Source organism: Pleurodeles waltl, chromosome 6 (assembly GCF_031143425.1).
Source record: "Pleurodeles waltl isolate 20211129_DDA chromosome 6, aPleWal1.hap1.20221129, whole genome shotgun sequence".
Lineage (NCBI taxonomy): Eukaryota > Metazoa > Chordata > Amphibia > Caudata > Salamandridae > Pleurodeles > Pleurodeles waltl.
The window spans coordinates 756934212-756960062 of NC_090445.1; the positions used below are offsets into that span (position 1 = coordinate 756934212).

At 42.2% G+C, this 25851-nt stretch overlaps 1 protein-coding gene across 2 annotated transcripts in view; it reads right to left on the minus strand.

Annotated features, from left to right (window-relative positions):
• Window positions 1-25851, minus strand: part of LOC138300241 (caspase-7-like) — a 358375-nt gene that overhangs the window by 128755 nt on the left and 203769 nt on the right. For both annotated transcript variants that reach the window (XM_069239325.1, XM_069239326.1), the window contains exon 3: window positions 1309-1457. In XM_069239325.1, coding sequence (XP_069095426.1) covers window positions 1309-1457 — 149 coding nt within the window. The remainder of the gene's footprint in view (window positions 1-1308; window positions 1458-25851) is intronic.

Genomic DNA, 25851 nt, shown 5'->3' on the forward strand with positions numbered 1-25851 from the left:
ACACTAGCAAAGCTCAAGATAGTAAGGTAATGATTGGGCTTATGTTTACAAACATTGGGGCCTATACAAACATGTAACCTCAATCCATAGACTAACTACAAGTAAATTCACTCTTACATTTTTTAGAAACTTTACTACTTCTAGCTATTCTCCATTTACAAGTGTAAAGTTACACAAAAGTGTAGTCTTACATGACCCACACCCTGAAATAGGTGTTGGAGTCAATAGAAACACCAAATACGACCTCAAAGGTACTACTAGTAGTGACTTTACAAAAGTATGTTATTTTCTACTCAATTGGCGGAGACCTCCACAATCAGGGCAGGATTTCCCTATGTAATATTAAAGTATAAGTAAATTAATGAACGTTTACTAATCTTTTAAAATATTTGAAAACATATTCATATGCTAAATATTAATGTTAATGAATATTATATATTTATTTTAAATGTAGAAAAATATAAAACGGTACTGCATTAATAATTTTAAATGATTAAATGAAAAAAATATTTTGAGTATGTTACATGAAAAACTATATTTCTGATTAGATTTTAAAAAAATCACACTTGAAGTAAAAAATACTTTCTATTATGTTTTATAAATATTAAAAGTGGCATATAAGTATTTGCATATAAATATTAATGTTCGTTTTCAAATTGAAAATGTTCATAAAATGTTTTCAAATGAAATAAAAAATGTTGTTTTATAGACAATGTTTTAATACTAAGTAAATATTTGAATTTATTTTAACAGTAGTTCCTATGGGGTTTTATTTTAAGTCCCTGCCCCCGTTATTTTCAATGGGAGAGTTTTGAAGTACTATGGGTGTTACTGAACTTCGTCCAGCTCTGAGCTTGAGTACCTGTATGAATGTATTGGTCCTTTTTGGCTGTAGTAACTATAAAGGCCAGTTTTTGAATGGCAATGGGCTTTCTCTTTTGTGGGTGGCTGCATGTCTGCCTCACAACCTTCCCTATCCCTCCCTTAACTTTTCCTTATTCCTCGCTTAGCCCCTCATTTAGTAGCAAATATTCCCCATTTACCAGCCAATTCCCCCGTCCTGCCCCCATTTACTACTAAACCACAGGTGTATGTTTGTGGAGAGCGCTTCAGTCGGGACAGAGATCTCCACACAAAAAAAATAGGAGAGGTGGAGGCAGAGACATCTGAATGTTAGCTTATGAATAGCATTTAGCTTTATGTTAGTAGTACAAATGTAGTACTACAAATATAATACAAAATGTAATTTGTGAATAGGCCCCAAAATGTTACAAAGGTAGAATACAAAGAGGAAACTAAGAGCAATACCTGTTCTTTCATGAAAGTTCTTGTTGTTGATAATAATGCATTTGCCAACTTTCGCATAGTTCGTCTGATACATATAGGTTTGTGCAACGATTCGAAATTGGGTGTGATCGGAGGAGTCAGTGTGCTGTTCCTGTCCATTATTCTTTTTTCTGCAAAACAAACAAAAGATTTATTTAGACAATGGGGTAAGAGATCTATGTTGCATGATTTAGTGACAGGTGAATATGTACTTATCCCTGAACCACCCAAAAAAGTCAATTTTGTCACAAAAATAAACATGTTATAAATTATGAAGCAGAAGCTTTAATGACGTGTATTATCAAACAAGAGAACTTGGGGAGAGTGTGTGTTCTTAACTACTGATAGAAACACCTCATCAAGAAGTACCAAAAGTGTTGTTTCATTAAGGGACAAAACAGGGTCTCTTATAGCAGCAAAGGGTTTTTTCCTAGCGCCAGTGCTTGTATAAGGCTGGGTAACACTGTCTTACAGCACCAACACAAAGTCTGGCCAAACTGCAAGAAACCAAAGGCAAAATAGTGTTTTCAGATGAGCCAAAACTCCATGCATGTTCCTACTTCTGCCTGTACATTTCTACTGTCTAAAGAAGATGGGCGAGATATGAAGGATAACAATACTCCTGATGTGCATTATTAAATGGCATATCAGTCCTGGAAGCGGTGGGTTACAGATTCATTAGGATCGGAATAGATTTTCATGGAGAAGCTGAGGCACAGGACGACTGTGGTTCACAGACACCCTAGAAAAAAGATGGGAGGCACACTTTTATTGTTCCACCAGTGGTATTACTTACAGCAAGTCTCTGAGCGAATGCTGGCAAAGCTCAAATACCACACGGTTAAAGCCAGTTAATGAGCCCAAGTGGGGAAGGATTAGTTTGAAGAATTACTCCCACGTGCCTTTATTGGTGCAACATGACAACCATGACAACAGGTTGGAGAGTGTGACATTAACAGTGAAAATAGCTGATAAAATGGTCAACATCACTGTTACCTTCTAAGGAAATTCCTTCTAGCGAGAGCCATGGTCAAGATTTAAAAAAAATACCAAAATACCAGGGGAATTCAGGCATTCATTGTTACCCTTTACATTATTTGCTAAGCCTGTAATTTTTACATTTGTTATGGAAATATATCAATGGTAGAAAATCCTTTGATTTGCTTAAATATTTGATTCAAGGCTGAAGTGGATTCTCAAAAGGAATTCTTACACATAAAACTATTTAAAGAAGCTGTAAACGAATATTTTATGCAAAAGTAAAATTCACAGGGTCCAATAAAAGGTAATAGACCAGCCAATTATACAAATTAATTCTGAACTATTCATACTTAATTTACACTTCAATTAAGACAAGTGGTCAAAGACAGGAAATGCCTTACACCTGCATCCCGCAGCAGAGTTTTTGTTGGACAAAAGAAAAGGAAAAAACGTTCTGCTGGTTTTCCTCACACTAAATTACATTTGTTTGAACATGGTGCATGAAATAATTTTACCAAGCACATGGGAAAAACTGAGGGCCTAATTATAAATTGACAGACGGGATAACCCACCCACCAATATCTCTACAGGGTGGTTGCTGCCGTAGTCGCAACCACCCTGCCAGACCTATTAGGAGTTTCCCGCTAGGCTGACGGGTGGAAATCTAGGTTTCCACCTATCAGCCTACCAGGAAACAGGCAGCAGCATTGTCTTTGGCTCGAAATTGAGCCGGAGGCCAAGCTGTCACCTGCAGGATGCACCGGCACCCTTGCATTGTTCACTGGCTGCACAGCACAGCAAAGCAGACAGTGAACACTACAAAAGTGCTGGGCAGGGGAACCCCTCTACTGCTCATGCTAAGTGCATGGGCAGTCAGGGGGCCCACTGTGGTCCCCTGCACCTGTTCTCCACCAGCATTTTCATGGCTGTGAAACTGCTATGAAAAGGCTGGCAGAGAACAAGGTCCTAATCTACAGGGCAGAGCTGCATGCAGCGCTGGCTTGGCGTAATGCGACCTCCACCCACCATCAACCCGTTTGGATCACTTATTCTGGCGGAGACGGCGGAACACTGGCTGGTCTGACCTCCAGGGTCTTAATATTGTTGGTCGGACCATCACTGCAGCGGCTGTCCTGACTGCCATCACAAGGCTCTCGGTCTTAGTTTAGAAGTTTAGTATAGGAGTTTGTAAAGCGCATGGCTACTCAAAGGCCTTACAGCGCTAGAGCGAAATCAGAACAACAAGGAGGCAACAGAAGGGTCTTCAACGTCTTACGAAAGGAAATTTCTTGACTATCCTGGCAGAACTCCAAGGGAAGGGAATTCCACAGATTTGAGGCTCCAAATGCTAAATATTGACCTCCCCATCTTGCTTTCTTAATTCGTGGAACGTTAATCAGGGAGGCTGTTGAGGATCTAAGAGCCCTTTGAGGGATGTAAGGTGATGCAATTTGTTTAAGAAATGCCAGAAACTTATTATGCAGAGCTCTGTACAAAGTGCAGAGGGCCTTGAAGTTGATCCGCTGTTCCACAGGCGGCCACTGAAAGTAAACTAAAGCAGGTTTTGTGGACAGGTGTCTGGGAATCTTCATAAGTAGGAATGCTGCGGCGTTCTGCACCACCTGAAGTCTTTTTAGTACCTATCGAGGTGAACTCGGATAGAGGATATTTACATAGTTCAGGCGTGAAATTATGAGAGCCTGAGTGATTAGCCTTTTGGCTTGAAAAGGAAGTATATGAAAGACTTTTCTAAGAAGTCTTAATAGACAACAGGTGGCTGCCAGCTTTTTAGATTGATAGTCCATAGTCAGGTGGGAGTTTAGCCAAAAACCCAAGGACTTTATGCTGTCTCTTGGTGGAGGCAGGCCTTCTAACCCATGAGGGAGCAGAGAAGGGGATCTGAGTGGGCCATAATTACCCACCAGCATGACTTCTGGTTTTCCTTCGTTCAGCTTACGTTTACAGCTGGCCATCCATCTAGCTACTGCTTTAGACAGGGTGTCTGGCTGGGCTGACCTGTCTTAGAGATGGTCGAGAATGAGAAAACCAGCTATATATCGTCAGCATAGAAAACCAGTGACAAGCTGTAAGGTTCCACAATCTCAGCCAGAGAGGACATATAGATATTAAACAACGGAGAGCTGGGAGAGGAGCCCTGGGGCACGCCACAGCCGAGAGAAAAGCTGTTCGAAAAAAAGGCGCAATCAAGAACTTGAAAGGTTCTATCCCTGAAAACGGAGGAGACTCATTTCAAAGCGTGCCCCTTGATGCCTGCATGGAAAATTCTATGAAGCAAAATGTTAAGAAAACACATTGTTAAAAGCAGCACTTAGGTCCAATAGAATGATGGCGGCATCACCCCCTAAATCCAGCCATCGTGAACATCTTCGACTACTGCCAGAAGGGCAGCCTCAGTACTATGTTGGGTTCTGAAGCCCATTTGAATATGATGAAGGATCTTTTGTTCTTCAAGAAAACCTGACAGATGTCTATTGATATGTTTTTCAATCGGTTTAGCTGCTATAGGCAAGACAGAAATTGGTCTATAGTTACTCAATAGGGCTGTATCTAGATGAGGCTTTTTAAGTAAAGGTTTAATGATAGCATGTTTCCAATGTGTCGGAATAAGGCCTGTTGTTAAAGACTCATTAAGGGCCTTAGTCAGAGCAGGGGCAATCATGTCTGAACCTAATGCCAAAATGTGATGAGGGGCAGGGTCCAGTGGAGATCGTGATTTTATAATGTGTAACAAGTTTGTTACCGATTTCTCTGTAAGGGGTGGAAAATCTAATGGAGGATCTCTGGAGTTTAGAACCTGAGCCTGGCCTGCAAGGTCGTCATTCTGGGTGGTCATATCTGGAAAGGCTAAATAAGTGTCTAGAATTTTCTTTTGAAAGAAACACGCCAAATTATTCCTATGCTCCTTGGAGGCTTCACTGAGATCGGTGTGAGGGGGCACTTGAATGATTTCTTTAAATACTGAGAAGATTTATTTGGGAGAGTTGGAGGACTGATATATTTTAAATGCATAATAGGATGACTGTGTGGCTTTCATTTCTGTATGGAAGTGTCTAATTACTTTCCTATATTAGTTTTTTTGCGGACATATCATAAGTTTTCCTCCACTTTCTTTCAAGGTATTTACACTCCTTTTTTAGCAGCAATAGCTGAGGAGTGAACAATGGTGATTTTTTATGGCCTGCACCTCAGGTGATAGTTTTTATTGGTAGTACAGAGTCTAAGTATGTGGAGATCCATTCATTGAATTTGTCCCCTGAACTTAGGGTGGAATTAAGGAGAATGGCTATAGTGTTCTCAAGGGTGGAGGTCCATTCCTTGCAATTTAGCTTAAACCAGTGCCGACCAGATAACCTGTTTGCTAGCCGACTCGTGTCAGCGGCGGTATTGGGTATCATGAGCCTAATTGAAAAGAGATCAGACCATGACAGAGGAAGGGGTGTCTGTGCTGAAAATTCTGAGGTGTTGCTGAACACAAGGTCGATCATATGACCTTTGTTATGTGTAGGCCCATTAATCATCTGTGTGAGACCTAGCACATCAATGTCTGCAAGTAGTGTTTTAGCTGCGGCATTACTTGGTTCGTCCGCATGAATATTAAAATCGCAGAGAACAGTAAACTTAGATTTACTACCAACTAGATCAGCAACTTGTTCAGGAAGAGCTTGACTAAACCTAACGTGAGGGACAGGGGAGCAGTATATAAGAGCCATGGAGAATGTGAATGGAGGGTTTACTGTTAGGGAGAAGGACATGCTTTCACAGTCAGGAATTATCAGAGGTTGAGACATTGAGACATTGAGACAGACACTTAATAGAGTCCTTGAAGATAATGGCGATCCCCCCCACCTGTGCCCTATCTAATCGGTTTATTGAGTACCCATGAGGCAGGGCCAAAGTGACATCTGGAGAGGATTCCTCCCAGAGCCAAGTTTCTGTCAGAAATATTACTTCTGGGGCATAGTCACTGAACAGTAAATGGATATCAATTTTGTGGGTGGGTGGGGATCGGCAATTGACTAAAAGCAATCTGCCGACTTACCCATTGTACTTCCTTCGGAGCTGCACCACTACACTGTGAGGAGTCCATAAGCAGTTGTTGCAGACCCAGTGTGGGATACCAGGGTCAAAAGAGTGCTGGCAGCAGTTCAAAACAGGCGTTCTGAGGGGCAAGGAGTTGACTAGCTGAAAATTTTGTTACATCTAGGTCAGAGGGGGCAGCATCAGGGGTCAAATGAGGAACAAGGGAAGGAGGGACAGGGAGAATAAAAGGTATAAAAACAAAAGTAAGCCGCAATAGGTGGCTAGCCCCACCTGCTGGCACTGAACACGAGCAGCAGGGTAAAATGAGGAAGAAGGGTTGGAGGGACAGGGACAATAAAAGGTAAACGCAGCAATAAGGCAGAGCGATAGACAGCAATGAGGTCTGTCTTACGGAGTGTATACAGGTCCACAGCGGGTCCGGTGATTCATGGCCCTTATAAAGTGGACAGAGAGGCAGCAGACAGTGCAGCTAGACCGGAAACCAAAATGGCGTCTCCTCGAGGCACAGAAGCCTACAGGAAAAATGGTGCCATTCCAGTCTTAAAAACAATTAAAAGTAAGCTGCAATAGGCGGCTAGCACCACCTGCTGCCACTGAACACGGGGCAGCAGGGGTCCAATGAGGAACAAGGGAGGGAGGGAGGGACAGGGAGAATAAAAGGTATAAAAACAATTAAAAGTAAGCAGCAATAGGTAGCAAGCCCTACATATTACCACTGAACACAGGCAGCAGGGGTAAAATGAGGAAGAAGGGAGGGAGGGACAGGGAGAATAAAAGGTAAACACAGCAGTAAGGCAGAGCGATAGACAGCAATGAGGTCTGTCTTACCGAGTGTCTATAGGTCTTAAGACAAGGAGCCTCGTAATGAGGCCATAAGTCTTTTGTGTTAATTTTTCTAAAAGAGAAAGCCTACAAAACATGAATAGGCAACCTTTAAAACTAAAGGAGAGAGTTTCCTGGGAGAAAAGTGTTTGAAACTAAAGCAGGCCATTTCTGAATATACAGTTTTGAAATATCTTAAGATATGTGTTCACTTTTCCACCAGTGTATTGAAATATAATTTTCTTTTACTTTTTAAACAAAGCTTTACAAACATGAATTGCCCAAGCTAATACCTTGGTACTCGTATTAAAAAGGCGAGACCATCCTTGTTTTAATTGTGCCTCCTTTGGTATGCCCACTCGCTCTGTCTCTGTACTGACTGTCCCATGTATAGATAAGGGCGGCTAGACCCCCGCCTTCAAGATGGGTGCCCAGAGTTTTGTATCTTTTTTTTTTACTGATTCCACAAGACAGCCCAAACAAGAATCAGCTAAATACTTTTTAGCAGTTTTATATAGCACACACTCCACCCAGGTATTGAAGAACTTTACATGAACACCAGTTACGTCACACAAGAACATGTAGATTTTGTATTACGCACAGGGAGATCATTTGCCCAGAATCACAGGATGTTGAGCAAGAACTGGGACTCAAACCCAATTCCAAGTGGCAGCTCTGGCTGTAACGCCACATCATCTCTTTTGTATATCCAGCATCATGTGAAAGGCTATTTTGGAGCTTACGCTGCTTCTGGCACCTACAGTGTAACTGGAAGATATCCACAGCAAACCTCCTCAGACTGCGGCTGTCAGTGTTCGCCGTCACGCCGGGGGTCGGTCAGCCACTTTCGTTGCTAACAAGAAAATTCTGTGAAGTACACTTCACTGGCACTGCATGCATTTCTGGCATACCACACTCTCTCCTCATGCATGCATAGGTGTCATCTTCCGGCACTGATGTGCCTGTGTGGTGTGTCCTCTCCTCAAAAACGTGTGAGACGAATTTTTGGTGCGTCGCTAAAGCCAAGGCAACAAATGAAGGGGCCTTTATATTCTGTATTTATTGTGTCGATAAATATCTGGCTATGTATTCTGCTACTTCTTTTTTAACATTGGGACTGGTGTTTACCAACTCGTCTCACTTTGCAGTCCAAGAAAGAAAACTAAAGTGAATTATGTGACAGTCAGCGGCACTTGCCGCAAATGTGAAGGAGGAGGGCGGTTCCTGACGCCTCGCTCCTCTTCTGGTGTCGCAGGTTTCACTGGGTCACCAGAACAGGCTCCCGAGCCATCCTGGTGCTGCTATCATGCTAAACGAAGCATGAGAGCAGCATCAGGATTGGTCTGAGCGGCTTGGACTGCCGCTTAGACACTGCCCTGGGGTCTGTGCAGTTTCTCCAGCCCGACTGTTCAACACAGCCGGGTTGGAGAAACCTAAGTGTGCTTTTTGTTAAATCTGCTTCTTATGCGTATTATAAGACTTACTTGTGTACATTTTACACGCGCCGTCTGTCGCGAGCTCCAACGGCAGTGCTCGCGCAGCGCCTGTCTTCAGCATTTCTGACGTCGTGTCGTCACGCGCTGTTTCCCAGGATACTAGCGCGTTCACCCTGCTGACGTCGTAGCATTGTGGTGGTCTCCTAGGATACTGACGCGCCTACACCTAGCGAGGATTTTAGAAGGAAAAGCGCCCTGATTATACGGACGCATCAGTGCATTTCTAGGAAGTTGATTTGCCAAATTACGTGCACCACGTGTATATTTGATTTAAGGAGGCCGGAAAATTGAAAGTGTCATTTATTTGATACACGATCTCATATTTTAACAATATAATCTGAACTAAAGTAAATAAAAATAAAATAAAAAAAACTTTGGCATTTTCACAACAGTACAAGCATCTTACCTGCATTATTCTGCTGTCTCATCATGGCATCCAATAATTTGGTAGTACAACCATTTTTAACCAAGAGTGGCAAACCGGACATCAAGTGGAGACAATGGATTAGAATTTTCGAGAATTACTTAGTGGCAATTGATGCCAATGACTTTCCTCCCTCAAGGAAATTAGCTCTACTTTTTAATCACCTTGGTGTGGCTGGTCAACGTGTTTTTGACAACCTACCCATGATCTCTCCACCTGATGAAAGTGGTGGTGATAATGTAACGTGGAACGCATATATTGAGGCGAAAGAAAGGATTGGGAGGCAGTTCTCGGATGAACACAATGTACTTTTGGAGAGATTCAATTTTGCAATGTACAAGCAATCTGTGGATGAGACAGTGGACGAATATGTGGCTAATTTACGTGTGCTAGCTGCCAGATGTGATTTTGGCAATCAAGTAGACTTACATATTAGAGACCAGTTTGTGTTTTATTGTTCTTCAAAAAAGATTCAAGAACGGTTGTTAGCTTGTCGTAATCCCTCATTAGAGGAGACATTAGACATAGCTAAAGCCATTGAGAGATCCATTGTTACTTCCAAACTAGTTTCTGGACACGCTGAAGGCATAGCGGTTAACCAAATGACACCAGATTCTGATATTAATTATATAAAGGAGAGAACTACAAAATTTAGTAAGAATGTACCGATATGTTTCCGTTGTGGGTCACACAATCATTTAAGCAACAATCAATTGTGTCCAGCATTGGGGAAAAAATGCTTGAAATGTCAGAAAATTGGCCACTTTCAGGTTGTCTGTAGGCAACATAACCGTAATTACAAACGTGTTAACTATAATGCCAGAGTTAAAGTCAGTAATGTATATTCCAAATGTGATCAGGTGGAGGATGGTGTAAATGACTGTAAAAATATTCTATCTAATGTTGTGCTAACTGTGGATGTTACTACGGTTAGAAATATTAAGGGGCCCATTTGTCAGGTTGTTATTGATTCTATTGAATTTTCTGCCATGGCTGATTCTCACCCATCACCATCATTGCAGAAACCACTTACCGCAGACATTGGCCCTCAAATAAAACACTAATTGATGCTGATATTAGTCCCAAGGCTTTTGGGAACCATGACATTAATCTTCTAGGATATCTTTCATCTACATTATCTATCTTGGGTAGGAGCACAATGACTAAGATTTACGTAGCTGTGGATGGTAGAAATATCATAGGGTGGAAAGATCTTGCTAAATTAGGCATAACTTTACGTCCTGGATTTGACAATCCTATAGTCTTAGGAGAAATGCCTTTAGAAGTATCAGAAATCAGCCTGCCCATTACCAACATTTCAGAATCTTTTACAATGAAATACCCTGAAGTATTTGCTGACGTGATTGGGGTAGTAAAAGGTTTTGAACATTGCATTAGGCTCAAGCATGGAGCAATTTCTGTTTCTCATAAAGTGAGACCTGTCCCTATCTCTGTCAGAGGGCAACTCAAAGATCTTTTAGAGAAACTAGTCAAAGATGGCATCATTACCCCCACGGATTCCTCGGAGTGGGTTTTGCCCATTGTTCTCACAAAAAAAAAAAATGGGGACTTAAGGCTATGTGTGGACTTAAGATCATTAAACAAAAACATAATTGTAGATTGTCATCCCCTACCTCGTATACAAGAGATAATTGCTAGTTTGGGGACTTCTAAATTTTTCTATTGACTTGCATTCAGCATATCATCAGATTGCTCTTAGTGTAGACTCTCAGGAACTCACTACTTTTGTGACTAATTTTGGAGCTTATAAGTATCTCAGACTTCCTTTCAGATTAGCCTCTGCAGCAAGCGTTTTCCAGAAATTAATGGATTCTTTATTTAGTGATTTTGATAATGTATGTGCCTTTCAGGACGACATTCTAATACACACTAAGAACATAGAAGAACATACTATTATGTTAGACAAAGTGTTTACTATACTCAGAGACAACAGGATTACTATTAAAAAGGACAAATGTAAATTTTTGGTCCAGAACGTAGAATACTTAGGCCATTCAATTTCTGCTGATGGTATTAAGCCTAAGCAGGGGAACCTAGATGCTATCTTAAATGCACCTTACCCATCAAATAAAGATGAGCTTTGCTCATTTTTGGGCCTTTGCGAATACTACTCAAGAGTCGTACATGGCTATGCTATGTTAGTACAACCCCTTAGAAACCTCTTAAAAAAAGGCAGCAAGTTTGAATGGAGTGAACAAGTTATGGAAGCCTTTAATGCTGTTAAGAGACTTGTACTATCTGCTCCGGCCTTAAAGCCATTTATATCGTCAGCCAAATACTTTATAGCGGTGGATGCCAGCATGAAGGGCTTATGGGCAGTTTTTGGCCAGTGGGTGGATGGTCGTGAACACACTATCGCATTTGGATCTAGATCTCTCTCAGATACTGAAGTCAATTACAGCACCATTGAGAGGGAGGCTCTAGCTTGTGTCTGGGCTGTACATAAGTTCAAGACTTACATTTGGGGTATGGCTTGTACCCTCTACACTGATCACAAGCCACTTGTTTTCTTAATGGAAGGGAATGGGCTAGGTAAAGCCTCTTCAAGGTTAGTAAGACTGTTGTCCAAGTTGCAAGAGTTCAATCTAGACGTAAAATACATTCCTGGTGGGAAAAATGTGAGGGCGGATTGCCTTTCTAGGTTGCCGTTACCTTTGTTTGATACTGAGTATGAGGACACTGAATGTGTCATTGGTGTATTGGAGGTAGCTTCATCCTCTGATGGTCTTTTTTCTGAACAGGATTGGAATTCTGCGATGTCTAGAGATTCAATTTTGTCTAAAGTGAAATTTCATATTACTCATGGTTGGCCCAAACATCAGAAACTTTGTGGGGAACTCAACACCTATCGTCAATTGGCTGCTGAGTTATCGTATGAGAACGGGGTGTGCATGAGAGGTCCTCTGTGCATTCCTCCCTATGATTTGAGACCATTGCTTATAAAGGCTGCTCACGAAGGGCATTTAGGCATTTCAGCCACATGCAGAAGGTTAAAAGAAAAATACTGGTGGCCATGTATTGACAAACAAGTGTCGGATTTTGTTGATCAGTGCACCTCTTGTGTGGTGTCTGACAAGCATTGGAAATGCCAGACTAAACCCTTGCATAGTATCCCGTTTCCCAATGGTGCTTGGGAGAGTATCGCAGTAGATTTTTCTGGTCCTTTTAACACTTTACCTAGGAACATGAGATACATGATTGTTGCCATCGATTATTTTTCCAAATGGATATATTATGACTTTGTGGAACATACTGACACAGAATCGGTTATTGTATTCCTATCATCTATGTTTTATTTAGAAGGTCCACCGTCCAACATTGTCACTGACAACGGGGTGCAATTCATTTCTAGTAAAATAGAAGGTTTCTTAGTCAAATACAACATAAAACATTCATGCGTAGCTTTATACAGTCCTTCTTCTAATGGATTGGTAGAGAGAGCTAATCGCATTCTTAAAGAGGGGATTCAAACAGCCATCGCCACCAACTGCAATGTAAAATAATTTTTGAATGAAAAACTGTGGGCATATCTCAATACACCACATTCCACCACAGGTCTGTCACCGTTTGTATTATTTCGAGGGAGGAATCTAGATCTAAATTAACACCATCATGGATGACCATTCCTCACAAGGAGGTGAAGGTTGATATTAATGAGTTGAAAAAGAGAGTCTCTGAGAAACAACTTGTTCAAAAACGTAATTATGATTCTCGTAGAAACGTGTGTGAGATATTAGTTAATGTGAATGACTATGTCCTGATAAAAAAACCTTGCAAAGTGCCCAAAGGAACTTCCAAATATTCTTTACCTGTAAAAGTTTTAAGAGTTTCTAAAACTGCTGTACTTTTAGAGGGGAAGGGGTGGTGGAATAAAAACTCTATTATCCCAATTTCTTCTTCACAAGCTGACATTTTTAAACAAGTCTATGCTGGACGTGAGGAGGAGGCTACTTCTAGCGCCACATTTATAGACAGACCTATCAACAAAGAAGACAAGACGAATTCCATGCAAAGTAATTCCAAGGATCAAGTTCTCGTTTCCCGTCATCAGGAAGGACTGGATGTTCCTGATTTATCCTCGTCGGTTGGTCCAGCTGTAGAACCTCTGCATACACGCTGCCATAGAATTGTTAAGCTTCCGTCTAAGTACAGTGATTATTGCTTATATTAGTATATATTTTCAACATCTATATTTTTACATTTGTATGTTTTACTTGTATTTAGGTATTTATTTATTTACTATGCATTCAGGTATTATTTGTATTTGCCTCTGTTTAGGTATTATTTGCATGTACCTTTGTTTAGCTGTTATTTACTTTTCATTGCTAATTTGTTTTTTCTTTTGCATTGTGAAGGAGGAAGATGAAGTAGCATTGGTATTTATTATTATTTGCTATTTATTTGTATTCATGTATTATTTGTATTTGCCTGTGCTAATTGCCTCTTTTCACTTTTACCTTTTGTTAGTATTTAACTCTGTTAGTTCCATTCCGTTCCATTAACAGAACTCCTATGTTAAGGTTCTGTATTCTGTTGTGGGGCTGTTGGAGGCTGACTTTCATCTTGTTCAGTCGCTTCTTTGCCTGCCGTGTATCCCTCATTAAACCTTGCACTGGAATTATTTATCACGCTTCGCCTGTGAAGAATTTGTCTTTCATTACTCTACAATCACTTAGGGTTTTGTGACCACATCGCCATACTTTGGCAAGTAACAAAAAAAGATGTCAGACACCTGTTAACAATAGGGATTGCTAAAGAGGCAAGTTAGCTATTGAATTTAGCTGTTATATAGAGACATTTTATTTTTCTTCTGGTGGACATGCTGACAGAAGTTATGAGCCCAGAGCACCAATGGAAAATTCCAAAAGATTATTTTGTTTTGGTTAACTTAAAAGGAATTGAGAATTTTTACTTGATATAGAAACTTCTCTACAGGACAGGCACATACTGAACACAGGTTCTGCAGCTATTATGCTTCAGGCTTTTTCTACAAATGCGTAGTTTTGGTGCAAGGAGGCCCATTTGTGAAGAGCCCAAAAGCTTAATTTCAAGGGCCACAAACCACTTACAAGGGGCCATGAGTGGAGGGGAGCCTCTTGGAAGTCAGGAGCTGGTACCATGTTTGCGAGGCTGATATGGGACGCTATAATATACGTCACTCTACGGTCATAGCTGTTGTTTAGGAAATGCAGTCGCGTTGGAGTGAATGGTGACTCTAGAAGCATTTCAACAAAGATGTAGCAACTTATAAAGATGTCCATTCACATGTACATGTTCTCTTTACTGCTAAAACCTGCACTGCATCCGGCCCTCTGAACCCAAACGTAGGGCATGTCAAAAGACTCCCAAGCAGAACTGCAGCCCACAAAGTACTTCTCATTACAACACACTAAAACTTCAGACGTGTTTTTTTTCTGTATCTCTCATAGCTTGACTCTTCCTAGTGTGACAGGAATAATCTTCAAGCCGGCTTTGCGGTTCGAGTGCTCTCGAAGCTAGTACATTTTTAACCAGTCAAGTGCGCTGGTGTTAAATTATGTTAATCTGTTATTCTACTTTTGTGGTGCACAGTGCTGTGCTTTGCTAGACTGTATTTACTTTTCTTGGTTATGTGGTATGGTGTAATATGTTGGGATGACTTCCGGTGTTCTGCTATATGCTGTTATGTAATAGTGAAACTCTTAACCTGTACTAATGATTATCTGAACATGTGCTGGAATTAATGACTACTCTCTCACCATATACCTGTCCATGCACTCAGACCCTTACTCATTCATCCACCCATGTCACTCACATATTATCACATTCCTCCACTCACCTATCCACACAATCACACAAACAAGCTCACCACTCAATGAAAAATTACCCTGACTATAAAGTAACCAGAACTAATGGCCTTGCCAATCCTTGTTTTGTTGATGAGGAAGAGCAACAGACCAACCAAGAAACCAAGGAGAGACATGCATCATAAAATAACTGATTCTCGTACGCTGGAGAAATTAGATCAATTTGTCTCTAAGATAATAAAGGCATAGATCCTAAGCCTTAGGCTAAATCCATTCTTGCATCTCCACTAACAGAAATAAGGACAGATGACTGAAGAACGCCAAAACTCCACTTTGAAAAGTGAAGATAGAAACAGTGATTTAGGAACTACATCATCCAGTAACTATTATGAGACCAATTCATAACGTTTTTACCAGGCGTAATTCGCCGCACACCTGGAGAAAATCATATTTTAGACATGCATTTAATGCCAAAAAGCCCCCTAATGTCTGTGAAAGTGTCCAATCCCTGCTAAGTATTCCACTTTGTCCCTGAGGGCAAGAGCCACCCAACAAAACTGCGGCATTAGTGGACCTGCTCCTTTGGGGCACCCTTTGTCTACTATAAGATAGGGGATACCCTAAACTGGTCTCCTCACTCTGTAGCCTTGAGTGATCAATCCAAGGATGGATCACCGAGCACAAAGAAGTCCACTGTACCGCTCATCATAGACAGGAGTAGTGCAGACCAAGAAAGTGTGGAGTGGAAGTGTGATGCTGCCTTGCATGCACAATCCATGTTGTCCTCATGTTTGATTGGTTTATCTTCATGGGACTCCCATTAGACATTTCATAGTGGCTAGTAGTTACCTACATATAGTGTGTCACATGCCCATCACTCCCTCAGTGGCTGGTTGCTAGAAGACGTATCCCCAAGCCACACTGGTGTGTCACTTGACCAAGCTTTGCTGTACAGACATCAAACATAATCTGTTTACATGCTGTCAAAGCAGTTTTGCCAGATTGTGTTTGGTGCCCTTTGCACCTATGGGCCTAAAAACATAATACTTTCAAAACCTCAGGCCAGGACTCCACCACATGCCTCCACTGGAAAGGGGGACATTGTTTTGGTGCATGTTGCCCCTTTTGGGCATTCAATATCCAAGTTTCAACATTTGGACAAACCCTACCCCTAAACTGGGAGACCAAGAAAGGTTTCCTAGCCCCATATTCTATAATCTGCTTATTAGAATTGTGCTTCTCTTCCCAACAGGATGCACATTTACACTGTGCCTCTCATTACGAGTTTGACAGGTGAAAAAAGGCCGTCCATGAAACTCCAGCGATCAGGTCATCGCCAGTGTGGTGACCTTCCCATGGCCCCTATTATGAGTTTCCCGCTAGGTCTGCGGGCAGAAACAGAGTTTCCGCCCGCTGGCCCAGTGGGAAACAGCCCACAACATTGACGCCGGCTCATAATAGAGCCAGCAGCAATGTCACAGTGCTTAGGGTGCAACAGCACCCGTCGTGCTTTTCAGTGTCTGCTACGTAGACAGTGAAACGCGTGACACAGTTGTCCATGGGGGCCCCTGCACTGCCCATGCCAAGTGCAAGGGCAAAGCAGGGGCCCCCAAGGGGCTCTCAGCACCCTGTCTCTGCCAGCTTTTACAGAGTGTTGGTACCACCATGCAAAAGCTGGTAGAGAGGGGACTCGTAATCCCCAGCAGCGCCGCCCTGGTGGATTACGACCGCCGGCACCGCCGGCCCCTCCTGTGGAGGGAAACAGATGGTGCTCATTGCTGAAATAAAAATAAAAGTGTAGATAGAGCCCCCTGGGAGGCCAGTTTCTTTCCCCCAGTAATCACTGTCATAGTTGTCCCTGTGAATTAGAGAACCCCAAATCATCTTCACCTATGATTCACAAAACGTGAAACACATAAATGCATAGGTAAATGGGAGATTTTATATATACATATATATATATATATATATATATATATATATATATATATATATATATATATATATTACAGATGGAAAATGTCACTTACCCAGTGTACATCTGTTCGTGGCATTAGTCGCTGCAGATTCACATGCTGTGCATAGTCCGCCGTCTGGTGTTGGGTCGGAGTGTTACAAGTTGTTTTTCTTCGAAGAAGTCTTTTCGAGTCACGAGACCGAGGGACTCCTCCTCCTTTGTTTCCATTGCGCATGGGCGTCGACTCCATCTTAGATTGTTTTCCCCGCAGAGGGTGAGGTAGGAGTTGTGTATGTTAGTAATAGTGCCCATGCAATGGAATGAATAAGTATGTACAAAATAAAGGTTAAGGTAATATATTTACAAATGTACAAATGTTGGAGATTACTTCCAAACGGCTACAGGCTCCCGGGGAGGCGGATGGGCGCATGTGAATCTGCAGCGACTAATGCCACGAACAGATGTACACTGGGTAAGTGACATTTTCCGTTCAGTGGCATGTGTAGCTGCAGATACACATGCTGTGCATAGACTAGTAAGCAGTTATCTCCCCAAAAGCGGTGGTTCAGCCTGTAGGAGTGGAAGTAGTTTGAAATAAAGTTCTTAGTACAGCTTGACCTACTGTGGCTTGTTGTGCAGATAGCACGTCTACACAGTAGTGCTTAGTAAATGTGTGAGGCGTAGACCATGTTGCTGCCTTACATATTTCATTCATTGGAATATTTCCTAGGAAGGCCATGGTAGCGCCTTTCTTCCTGGTTGAGTGTGCCTTTGGTGTAATAGGCAGCTCTCTCTTTGCTTTAAGGTAGCAGGTTTGGATGCACTTAACTATCCATCTGGCTATACCTTGTTTTGATATTGGGTTTCCTGTATGAGGTTTTTGAAATGCAATAAATAGTTGTTTTGTTTTTCTAATTGGTTTTGTTCTGTCAATGTAGTACATTAGTGCCCTTTTGATGTCTAATGTATGTAGTGCCCTTTCAGCTATTGAGTCTGGCTGTGGAAATAACACTGGTAGTTCTACTGTTTGATTTAAGTGGAACGGTGAGATAACTTTTGGTAAGAATTTTGGATTGGTTCTTAGAACTACCTTATTTTTGTGTATTTGAATAAATGGTTCCTGTATAGTAAACGCCTGAATTTCACTTACTCTTCTTAGAGATGTAATGGCAATGAGAAATGCAACTTTCCACGTTAGGTATTGTATTTCGCAAGAATGCATGGGTTCGAAAGGTGGACCCATGAGTCTTGTTAAGACAATGTTGAGGTTCCATGAAGGAACAGGTGGTGTTCTTGGTGGTATAATTCTCTTTAGGCCTTCCATAAATGCTTTAATGACAGGTATTCTAAACAGTGAAGTTGAATGAGTAATTTGCAGGTATGCAGATATTGCTGCGAGATGTATCTTTATGGAAGAGAAGGCCAGATTTGATTTCTGCAAATGTAGTAAGTATCCTACTACATCCGTTGGAGATGCATGTAATGGTTGAACTTGATTATTATGGCAGTAGCAAACAAATCTTTTCCATTTACTTGCATAGCAGTGTCTAGTGGATGGCCTTCTAGCTTGTTTTATGACCTCCATACATTCTTGTGTGAGGTTTAAGTGTCCAAATTCTAGGATTTCAGGAGCCAAATTGCTAGATTCAGCGATGCTGGGTTTGGATGCCTGATCTGTTGTCTGTGCTGTGTTAACAGATCTGGTCTGTTGGGTAGTTTGACATGAGGCACTACTGACAGGTCTAGTAGTGTTGTATACCAAGGTTGTCTTGCCCATGTAGGTGCTATTAGTATAAGTTTGAGTTTGTTTTGACTCAATCTGTTTACTAGATATGGAAGAACAGGGAGAGGGGGAAAAGCGTACGCAAATATCCCTGACCAATTCATCCATAGAGCATTGCCTTGAGACTGCTGGTGTGGGTACCTGGATGCGAAGTTTTGGCATTTTGCGTTCTCTTTTGTTGCAAATAGGTCTATTTGAGGTGTTTCCCAAATTTGGAAGTAAGAGTTTAGAATTTGGGGGTGAATCTCCCACTCGTGTACTTGTTGGTGATCCCGAGAGAGATTGTCTGCTAGCTGATTCTGGATCCCTGGAATAAACTGTGCTATTAGGCGAATGTGGTTGTGAATTGCCCACTGCCATATCCTTTGTGCTAGGAGACACAGCTGTGTCGAGTGTGTTCCCCCCTGTTTGTTTAGATAATACATTGTTGTCATGTTGTCTGTTTTGACAAGAATGTATTTGTGGATTATGATGGGTTGAAATGCTTTCAACGCTAGGAATACTGCTAACAATTCGAGGTGATTTATATGAAGCCTTTTTTGATGTACGTCCCATTGTCCTTGGATGCTGTGTTGATTGAGGTGTGCTCCCCACCCTGTCATGGAAGCATCTGTAGTTATCACGTATTGTGGCACTGGGTCTTGGAAAGGCCGCCCTTTGTTTAAATTTATACTGTTCCACCATTGAAGCGAGATGTATGTTTGGCGGTCTATCAACACCAGATCTAGAAGTTGACCCTGTGCATGTGACCATTGTGATGCTAGGCACTGTTGTAAGGGCCTCATGTGCAATCTTGCGTTTGGGACAATGGCTATGCATGAGGACATCATGCCTAGAAGTTTTAACACCATCTTTGCATGTATTTTTTGTGTTGGATACATGGCTCGTATGACTTTGTAAACATTTTGAACCCTTTGTGGACTTGGAGTGGCTATCCCCTTTATTGTGTTGATTGTCGCTCCCAAGTATTGCTGTGTTTGGCACGGCAGAATGTGTGACTTTGTATAGTTGATGGAGAACCCTAGTTTGTAGAGGGTTTGTATGACATAATCTGTGTGTTGTGAACACCTTGTTAGGGAGTTGGTCTTGATTAGCCAATCGTCTAGGTAGGGGAACACGTGTATTTGCTGCCTTCTGATATGTGCAGCTACTACTGCTAGACATTTTGTAAAGACTCTCGGTGCGGTTGTTATACCGAACGGTAACACTTTGAATTGGTAATGTATTCCCTTGAATACGAACCTTAGGTATTTCCTGTGCGAGGGATGTATCGGTATGTGGAAATACGCGTCTTTTAGATCTAAGGTTGTCATGTAGTCTTGCTGTCTCAACAGTGGTAATACGTCCTGTAGCGTGACCATGTAAAAGTGTTCCGATTTGATGTAGGTGTTTAGTGTTCTGAGATCTAAGATTGGTCTCAGTGTTTTGTCTTTTTTTGGTATTAGAAAGTACAGTGAGTAAACTCCTGTGTTCTTTTGTGGACCTGGTACGAATTCTATTGCGTCTTTTTGTAGTAATGCTTGAACTTCCAGATCTAGCAGGTCTAAATGCTGTTTTGACATATTTTGTGTTTTTGGTGGGACGTTTGGAGGGAGTTGGAGAAATTCTATGCAATAACCATGCCGGATAATTGCTAAGACCCAAGTGTCTGTTGTTATCTCCTCCCAAAATTTGTAGAACTGGCTTAGTCTTCCCCCCACTGGTGTTGCGTGAAGGGGTTGAGTGACTTGTGAGTCACTGTTTGGTGGGCGGGGTTTTGGGACCCTGAAATTTTCCCTGGTTTCTAGGGAATTGTCCCCCTCTGTATTGGCCCCGAAAGCCTCCCCTTTGGTACTGTCCCTGGTAGGTAGACGGTGTTGTTTGTGAGGTACTAGCTTGTGTGGTTTGACCTCGAAACCCCCCTCTGAAGGTTGTTTTGCGAAACGTGCCAAAAGTGCCTCTGCCCTGCGGGGAATAGAGTGCGCCCATGGCCTTAGCTGTGTCAGTATCTTTTTTCAATTTTTCAATTGCCGTGTCCACTTCAGGTCCAAACAATTGTTGTTCATTGAACGGCATATTGAGCACTGCCTGTTGTATCTCAGGTTTGAAGCTGGACGTGCGCAACCATGCGTGCCTCCTTATGGTTACTGCGGTATTTATTGTTCTTGCAGCTGTATCCGCTGCATCCATAGAGGAACGTATTTGGTTGTTGGAGATATTTTGTCCCTCCTCAACCACTTGTTTTGCCCGTTTCTGGAATTCTTTGGGTAGATGCTCGATGAGATGCTGCATCTCGTCCCAATGGGCTCTGTCATATCGCGCTAGGAGCGCCTGCGAGTTAGCGATGCGCCTCTGGTTTGCAGCTTGTACTGCAACCCTTTTCCCAGCTGCGTCGAATTTGCGGCTCTCCTTGTCCGGAGGTGGTGCGTCGCCTGATGTGTGCGAGTTGGCTCTTTTACGAGCTGCTCCTACGACAACTGAATCTGGTGGCAGTTGTGATATGATAAAAGCAGGGTCTGTGGGCGGTGCTTTATATTTCTTCTCCACCCTTGGAGTTATTGCTCTGCTTTTGACAGGTTCTTTAAAGATCTGTTTAGCGTGCCTTAGCATTCCCGGGAGCATAGGAAGGCTTTGATAATTGCTATGGGTGGAGGAGAGGGTGTTGAAAAGTAAGTCATCCTCGACAGGCTCTGCGTGTAACGACACGTTATGGAACTCTGCCGCCCTAGCTACCACCTGTGCATACGCTGTACTGTCTTCAGGTGGTGAGGGCTTAGTAGGGTACGACTCAGGGCTATTGTCTGATACTGGGGCATCATAGAGATCCCACGCATCCTGGTCATCTTGGCTCATAGTGGTATAAGCTGGTGAATGTGACGGAGTCTGTGCCGGTGATGTATGAGTTACCGGTGGTGGAGAGGGTGGTGGAGTTACCTTCTTTACCACTTTTGCTTGTGGTGTCTTTTCTTGTGGTTGGAAATCGAGTTTCCTTTTCCTCCTGATTGGTGGAAGAGTGCTGATCTTCCCTGTACCACTTTGTATGAAGATCCGCTTTTGGGTGTGGTCTACATCTGTGGTTTGTAAATCTTCCTCAAACCTGTGTTTGCGCATTTGGGAGGACAGTGATTGTTCCTCTGAGTACGAACCGACTGTTGGTTCGGTTGCTGGCCGTTTAGGCACCGAAACCGTGTCTTTTGTTGTTTTCGGCTCAGACGAGATTTTTCTCTTTTTCGGTGTCGAACTTTCTCGGCGTCGACCCTCTTCGGTGCCGCTGTCTCTGTGCCGAGCAGCCTCGGTGGTGCTGTCTCGGTGTCGACCCTTTTCTGCAGCACTTTCTCGGTCCCGAGATTGCTGCGTGCCTGTGTCTCGACCCGAGTCGGACGACCTCGGCACCAGTTCGCCTTTTTTCGGTGCCGATGGACGGTCACCTACTTTATGGGTTGAGCCATGGCCTGTTGGCAGTGGCGTCCCCTGGGCTTTGTCTGTTTTACCGTGTGGTGCTTGCTTCGACGTCTTACTCACGGTTTCTTCGACGTCGAATTCTTCCGAGTCCGATTCATGGATGGAGAAGGCTTCTTCTTCTTCTCCCTGTTCCTCGAACCCTCGTTGTCCTGTCGGCGTGGACGCCATCTGCAACCGTCTGGCTCTTCGGTCACGGAGCGTTTTTCTCGACCGAAACGCTCGACAGGCCTCACACGTTTCTTCCTTGTGCTCGGGTGACAGGCACAAGTTACAGACCAAATGTTGGTCTGTATAGGGATATTTACTGTGGCATTTAGGACAGAATCGGAACGGGGTCCGTTCCATCAGTGTCGATGTTGCACGCGGTCGGGCCGACCAGGCCCCGACGGGGGATCGAAATTACCCCGAAGGGCTTCTGGAGCTCTTCAGGATTCGGTGTCGATTCTAATCTAACCCGATACCGAACGAAACAATACCGACGTAGTTTTCCGAAGTTATGACTATCTTTCCGTCCCGAAACACGGAGCGAAAAGGAACACGTCCGAACCCGATGGCGGAAAAAAAACAATCTAAGATGGAGTTGATGCCCATGCGCAATGGAAACAAAGGAGGAGGAGTCCCTCGGTCTCGTGACTCGAAAAGACTTCTTCGAAGAAAAACAACTTGTAACACTCCGACCCAACACCAGACGGCAGACTATGCACAGCATGTGTATCTGCAGCTACACATGCCACCGAACATGTTTTAACTTCAGTTATTTCTGTGGGTGTTCAAAGGGGCAGATGATCTTCTAAGCACCTTTCCTCACAAGGAGCTTCTCGCCTTGACAAGGGACCAATCTTTGCAAGAAACACTAACACTCCAACACGCTAACCACCTTTCAACATTTTAGGCAATGTTTTATGCAAACCTCAACATAGAATGCCAATCCAGTCAGGAGTCTCACATTCAATGACTAGTGTATTATATTAAACCTCTACATTAAGCATACTTCCCATCTTAGTCAAGTCAACAAGAACCTTACCTGCCTTCACAAAGGCACCAGAAAAAAATCTCTCAAACCAAATTGCAACTATTTTGACAGCAAACCTTGTGCCAAAATGCAAGTTCCATAAAGGAATTCGAAACTAGGAGCCTTATTTAGAGTTTGATGGACGGGGAAATCAGCTAACAAATTAGCAGATGTTCCAGCAGCCATATTAGATTTGCATTTTAGTCAATAGTATTCTAAGAACAGCAAATGAGACATCCACCACATTTTGACAGAGTCCCCTGTCCCCCACAGTCTAACGAAGGTCCTGGAACTCCATAGACTTGGGAGTATGATCACAAACTTTCCTGCCAAAAAGGAAAGCAGCTGGTTCAACATCATAAACAGCAATGTGACCTCTATAGGTAGTGGGCAGAGAATGATGAAGACTATGGAGAAAGGGGTTTTGGCGGCCAGCTGGGCCACTCCTACAGAATGTACTAGTAGTCACTTACAGGTTGGAATTGCAGTGGAACCACTTTTGCTTACTCATAGAGAGGGGCCTTGGAAGCAGGCACCTGACCACATTTACATGTTGCTCTGGCTTCTGCTTTCCATGCATTCAGACATCAGCCTCACACGTTTTACTTTTGTTGTCTTTCGCATTATAATGTTTGAGGTCAAAGTTAACAAGTTTTTCCTACTGCACAGGTAGAATCAAAACACTATAGCAGAATAATTTTCTCTGCTAGTTTACAGTACCACAGTATGGTTGCAGGGCAGATGATTGTCTGATAGTAAGGTAAGCATCCACATGTACAAGATGTACATGGTTCATTAACACAAATATATGTATGCATATAGTATTTCTATGGAGCAAACTTAGCCAAAAGGCAGCGGATCACTGCACTAGGTCTAAGGCAAGACTGTTGGCAAGTAATAGGGGAGGAACCTGACTTGCAGACGGAAAGTCTTTACTTCTTGGGCAAATGCTCGAAGAAAATGCAGTACTTCTGTCCTTGTTAAGATTACCTGACAAAAGATTACATACGTCAAAGCATGCTTCAAGGGAAGTCACAAAGCAAATTATGAAACTCCTGCTTGTGGAGTTCAGGATGTCAGACTACCAAAGAAAAAACTGTTTAAAAGTCATCCAGTAGTGGAGGCACAGACTTCCAGTAAGTGGTGTGATCCTCTCTCACTTCCATGCAGAAGAGCTCCGAACACTATCTGGAGCAACCAAACCATCCAGGTATGACGATCTCTCGCTTAGCTGAACAGAGAGCTCAAATCACCAGAAGACCACCATACATGATCTTAGTAATCAAGGGTTTAAACCTGAAACACTGATTGGTATGGATCAGGGTTCTGTAAAGTCTGTAATGGAGAGCCGGGTCCATGCCCGATTTTGAGCATATCCCCATTTAGAAACAAGATGTTTCAGAATTCTACATTTTTCTAAATGTGGATAAGCTAAAAGTCTGGCATGGACCCGGCTCTCCAGGACCGACTTTGTAGAACCCTTGATGGATTAACAGATTTGTCAAAACTATAACATTACAACCAAGATACACACCACTCGGAGACATTAAATAGTTGTTCATAATAATATTTCTTTCCTTGTCTTCATTAAAATCATTTTTTGAAGACAAACATTACCATTGTGTCACAATACAGCCACTGCCAGTGTGTGTTATGTTGGTATCTGAAAAATTCCAGAGGACAAAACACATGCCAAATATGTTATCGTATTGACACGAAGAAACATGATACTTAAAAACAATATTGGAAGAGAAAACCTCCTGCTTCCTGGTGCTGGGGGCTATTACCAAATGCAAATAAGGGTTGAGAAAACAGATAAGGCTTTCTTTTGCATGAACGAGTGGAGGTGGGAAATTCACACAGCATTAGCTGATGAACAATTTCTCATGTATAGTAAATGCACTCGTAGTCAAGGTGCTCAGCGATCTGCTAAAAGAACGTCAGTTGCCATATAAGCATTCATGGGAGGATAATGTGCAGAGATTGAATTCCATCAGGAAACATACTTCTTTAGCAAGCCACTGGATACTGAATGTCTGGTTTCACAATATTGAGATAATACTGCCTTATACTGGAGATTCATTTTCCAGTTTCACAGCAAAGTTTATTGAGACAAAAAAAGTCTATAAAACTGTGATACTTACACATTCCAATCTAAAAACATTAGAAGATGCAACATTTATATCACATCATCTCTTGAGCAAACAATTTACTAGCCTCTAAAACCGACCCAATGCAAATTGGCATGCCAAAAAAATACCTACTATTTAAAGGCGCAGGAGAAGAGAATGATGTTAAAGTTATTTTACAAAAAGGTTTTTTTTTTTTAATTTTACCTAATATTCTAAAACAACAGATACTCAATATATGGGATAAGGAGCATTTACGATTCATTAGGCAGGGACAAATCTTTTATTTATATCAATTTTATTACGAAATTCTCGCTTTGAAAAAAAGGGGTTGTAACCTAACCTAAATGTTAATTAACTCAGCAGCAAATGAGAAGAGGCTAATGTATATAATACTGCAATGCATCATCGTTACCAAGTACCCTTAAAGTCAAGGAAACAGAAGATTTAAATTTTAAATACTTCCTATCAATTCTTATAGACATTGCATAGGCAGATTTTTTCAATCCAAGATTGGAAGAAAATGGCTGCCATTTTGGAATATTGCCCAACTTCTTATGATTTTCTCGGAGAACTTTGATTGTTTTTATTAAGAATAAAGCCCACTTTTT